Source organism: Medicago truncatula, chromosome 4 (genome assembly GCF_003473485.1).
Source record: "Medicago truncatula cultivar Jemalong A17 chromosome 4, MtrunA17r5.0-ANR, whole genome shotgun sequence".
Classification (NCBI taxonomy): Eukaryota; Viridiplantae; Streptophyta; class Magnoliopsida; order Fabales; family Fabaceae; genus Medicago; species Medicago truncatula.
In genome coordinates, this window is record NC_053045.1 from 55,122,730 (window position 1) to 55,127,974 (window position 5,245).

Here is a 5,245-nt window from a genome sequence, read left to right on the forward strand (position 1 = left end):
CTACAGTTAGATTTTCATTAATTGTTTGACGTCTCTACCCACCACTATAATATTAAAGTCATGTCGTTTTCCGAACAATCTTATAAGGCACGTCCATCATATCGTAAGTAATCAATGTACGTATTTGACCCCTTTTTAGTTTTAACGAATATATTAGCCTTGCTTAATTACGTGGGTTTCTATTTATATTTCGTAAATCCCATGGTTTTAATTGGAAAGGTTTGAATATTTTCCACTATGCTTAACAAAAGATAAGATAAAAATACTTGAGTAATTGTAATGAAACATATAGGTCTAGTTTAAATTACTTGTAAGCTTGCGATAAGATCATTAATTGCCTAGTTGAGATGATACCAAAACTTTGAGTTTCTCTCATAGAACAATGATAATGAAATTCACTTAGTTCAACTAAAGAAAGATGCGCATTCAGGTAAATTGCAGAGTACTGCATAATCAGAAAAGCAACATATCAAGATAAGCACAATGAAGCGTGAAATGGCTGCAATAAATACCAGCCAATAGAGGTAACAACTAACAAGATATACGTGAGGAAATGAGTAGAGGTGATTGCACGTCAGTCGTCACATGTATTGCTTCTACTACTTACTGGCAATAGGCAAAAATCATGCATGTATCAAAGGTCACACAAGTCAAGTAAATTTGTATGAGCGTGTCATATGCACATAAAACAGTTGAAGAAACAAGAAAACCATTATCAAACAAGGAGATTCTTCTTCATCTTCTTGGAGCAGCCAGAAATCTGAACTTGAAAATTTATTTGATATTGGAAACAGTGTAAATGGTGGTTTTAAAAGAAATAAGTAGTTGATCATGCAGAGTGGATAACTTAACCAAAACCAAAATGCATTTCAGGGAATCTACATACTAAAATTCTCCACTACTCCCACATTAAGATGCATTTCATTAGTGTAAATGAGAAAGAGTACTCCATTGATCGATATCATAAACATACACTGGCATAGATACATATCCTTTCTTAAACAATAACAAATAAAAAGAAAACCAAAGACCTATATTGCATTGCTGCTTAATCTGACTTCCACTTGGAACATCCAGACCACTTATAATATATTGCGACAATATTGCTGCAATTAATTTCTCTCCAAACAATCAAAATTTCCCTTGCTCAAAGCATTCTTGTTTGGGAGGAAATGTTTTTCAATTTCGAATTGAGCATCTTGTGTTACATTAAACATGTTAGCTGATCCAATAACTAAAGGCCCCTCTTGAAAATTTTCTTAATCACACAACTCATGTGATCTAGCTAATCACACAACAACATTAAACCTCTTTTTTTTTTAGGGAAACATTATACATCTTGCTTATTGCAGTATGATGCCACTTTTATTATTTATATCTTTTAATTAACTAGAGCATTGTCATATGTTGGAACCATTCTTCAATGACAAATTTCTCCTGAGCATATGAGCATTGCATTTTTGGCAGGGTTTTACAATGTACCTGTGGAATCTATAGACACATTTTGGACCTATCTCTTGAATGCAAAAGGTGTTTAATATACTATAATCTTGTATTATCATGATTAATCAAGGTTTATAGAAATTTAGATAATTCCATCAAATGTATCTAATGAAATCTATAAGAAAGAAAGACAGAACGATCCATGCACCAGCGGAAAACAAATGCAGCAATGGCGACCAGTATAAGCACAAATTTAGTATGTTCAGTAAGACAATAACAATGAAAAACTGCAATCCTTGTAGTTTTTCAATGTCAAACCAGTAAAACCATCAACAAATGCAATTCGATAACAAATTTTCATAGCATCAAGGAAGCTAAATTCATTATCTAATCATAAATACGATACACTGAATCAGCATATACGAGACAAAAGTCAATCTCAGACACAATACACAACTACTATGAACCAAAAAACTGAAATGAAACAGGCAGAAGTAAAGTAACATAAAAATAAAGATAATAATACTAGTAACAATAATTAATAAATTACCTAATAGTAGTACATCACACCACCACATATACCCAAAAACAAATTGTGCATCATCCAAAAGTAACAAATTTTGTATTCAAAAATGAGATCGACGAGTTGAATCAGTTCTGGCTGTCGCTCTTCCTTCCGGTCCCTTCTCCGTCTCTCTGTTCCAACAACCTTCCAGCTTCTTCATCACTCTGTTGAGCCTTCTTCTGCGTCTCGGAGGCCTTAAGAGCCTGCAACTTCGAATGATTATAATACGCAACCCCCAAAAACGCCAACCCATAACCAATCAAATTAATCGGTGTCACAGTATCCTTAATCACCGACCACGAGAATGCAATCAACAACCAATCCTTAACAACCCCAGCAACATTCATAGTCAAAGCCGACGTCTTCCCAACCAACAAAAACACAGCAAGATTCAAAGCAAAAGCACACAGCGAATTTGTCCCAAAAATCGCGAAATCCAAATGGAAACTCGAGTTATCCCTCAACGAAGGATACTCAACAATCAGCCAAGGAACAGATAAAAACACCAAACAACACGGTGCAATGTAATACAACGAAGTAATCGGATTCAACGAAATCCCCTTAGAATTAAGCAAAATCTGAATCAAAACCAAACGTGTAGCTTCAAAAGCAACAGCCATAAGCTGAAGTGTAACACCCCAAGTATCAAACTTAGCTTCACCATAAGCAGCAACAGCAACACCAAGCGAAATCGAAATCATATTCGCCATAGTTTCATTCTTAAAACCTTCTTTCTTAAACAAAACACCAATCGAATAAACAGCAACAGGCATAAGCGCTTTGAGCATCTGAATAAACGAAACAGAAAGATAAATATACGCAGAATTCGAAAACCATAACGAAAGCGAGTAAAGTGCACCGATTGGAACAACGGATTTGAGATACAGATCGCGTGACATTGAAACAGGTTCAACAAGCTTGAAAACACGAACGAGAACGTAAGCGAGGGAAGAACAAAAAGCCATGTGAATCATGGTTAGAGAGATCGGGTAAGGCCAATTGTACATCTTACGATCTAAGATGTATTTGTTGTAAACGATAACGGTGAAGCTGAGGAAGATCCAGATTGCGACGTAGGTGTATGAGAGGATAACCTTCTTCACAACGCCATCGGAAACCGCCATTTTTGAAGGTCAACCCTAACCCTAACCCTACGAAAGGTTGAAGTGGAAGGGATGAAGTTGAATTGAGTTTGAGGAATAATGGAATAATTGAGATTAGAGATGCGTTTTGTATTGTTTTGAGATTTTAGATCTAGACTCTCTCACTTTGAGTTGAGAGTGAAGGATAGTATTAAATTGTGACACTTGTAACTTATCATTATTTTGTGCTATTTAATTAGAGAAATGATATTTGTACAACTATTTTGTGACAACTTTTAAACAACTTTCTCTCTCATTATATCTTTAGAGAAATGATATTTGTACAATTATTTCCTAACAACTTTTGTGACAACTTTCTCTTTCATACTCACAATATATCTTTATTTTCTCTCTATTGCTTTGGTTTTTGTGCCAATAGATACTTTTCTTTGTAAAAATATGATTGTCAATGTGGTTGTCAACCAAACTGATGTTCAAATAACATTGCTCATATTTTTACTCTCTCTTTACATTTTTCTCTCTCCTTTGTTTTTGATCAATCAGAAGAGAGAAAAGAAAGGTTGTACTAAATAGTTGTTTAAATATCATTGTGCATTTAATTAACGGGCTTTCTTGTTTGATACCCAATAGCTTGGATTTAGTAGAGATATTTTTTTTATAAAAAAAAAAAAAACGAGTATCTCCCGCATGTGTAAATACGAGACTCGTCTCTCGAGTTTTATGAAATTTAAATAGATGAATTTTAACGTTGTAGCATGTTGAAGGTTGGATTCGAACTCACGACCTTGATTAAGTTAAAAAAAAACTCATGTCATATCATCTAAACAATTTTGGATTGATCTTTTTTTTTTTTTTTATGGTGGTCGGAGTTTGAACCCCAGACCTTGTATATATTATGCATTGTCCATACTAACTGAACTAAGAGGGACGGATTAACATTTCCCTTTTTTAAATACTAACAATTCAAGTATTCAATGGTCAAAAAAAAAAAAAAAAGGTTAATTAAGTTTTTGGTCCCTACAAATATCTGCAGTTTTGTTTTTAGTCCCAATAAAAATAAATCACACTTTTTAGTCCCTACAAAATTTTATGTTAGTGTTTTTAGTCCCTGTTAAATTAAAATTTGTTTAATTATGCTTAAACTTCTAAATTTTTGAAAGATTTTTTACATACATGTTCATAACATCGTAAGACACTCTTTTGTAAAAAATTTTAGTTTTTTAACATGTAATGAATTAAATATGAATTTTTCTAAAAGCCAAATTTTCAAGATTATATTAATGAAAATTTGGACCTAATAATAAAATTTTAAGTTACTTTTTTGCGGAGGAACTTTGTATAATATTCTAAGTAAGTATGTGAAAAATATGTTACAAATTTAAAAGTTTAAGCAGAATTAAGCAAATTTTAATTTTACAAGGACTAAAAGTATGTGTTGGTCCCTGTTAATTGAAATTTGTTTAATTATACTTAAACTTTTATATTTTTAAATGATTTTTAACAAACATGTTAAGAACATTATAATAATCTCTTTTATAAGAAATTAGAATTTTTTAACATGTAATGAATGAAATATAATTTTTTTAAAACGCCAAAAATTCAAGATAAAACTAACGAAAATTTGGACCTAAAAATAAAATTTTGAGCTAATTTATTGTGGCGGAACCTTTTATAATGTTTTAAACAAGTATGTAAAAAATCATTAAAAAATTTTAAACATAATTAAACAAATTTTAATTTAACAGGGACTAAAAACACTAACGAAAAATTTTGTAGGGACTAAAAAGTGTGATTTATTTTTATAGAAACTAAAAACAAAAATGCAGATATTTATAGGGACCAAAAACTTAATTAACCCCAAAAAAATATGTAGGGGAGAATAGTCAAATTTGTACACTATCCCCGTGAGCTTAGCTCAATAGTTGATAAAGACAATGCATAATATATGTAAGGTTCTAGGATCAAACGCCGGACATAAAAAAAAGAGGTCAAATTTGTACACAAATTGTCCCGATAATACGTTAAAATAAAATAAGGGATAAATAAGTTTTCAATCCTTATGAATATATTAAATTTCAATTATAGTTTCTCTAAAAATAATTCAACAAGTTTTGGTACTCTCAATAATAAGTCA

The 5,245-nt window shown here is 31.8% G+C and overlaps 1 protein-coding gene across 1 annotated transcript; it reads right to left on the minus strand.

Annotated features, from left to right (window-relative positions):
* Positions 1-1,797: 1,797 nt before the first annotated feature.
* LOC11439717 (probable sugar phosphate/phosphate translocator At5g25400) lies at positions 1,798-3,304 on the minus strand. The gene has a single exon (XM_003609267.4). The coding sequence runs from the start codon at positions 3,130-3,132 to the stop codon at positions 2,095-2,097; it is 1,038 nt and encodes a 345-aa protein (XP_003609315.1). The 5' UTR covers positions 3,133-3,304; the 3' UTR covers positions 1,798-2,094.
* Between the last annotated feature and the right edge of the window lie 1,941 nt (positions 3,305-5,245).

Bases quoted from the DNA above. Each gene is read 5' to 3' on its own strand.
- LOC11439717 (XM_003609267.4), bottom strand. From the start codon at position 3,132: ATGGCGGTTTCCGATGGCGTTGTGAAGAAGGTTATCCTCTCATACACC.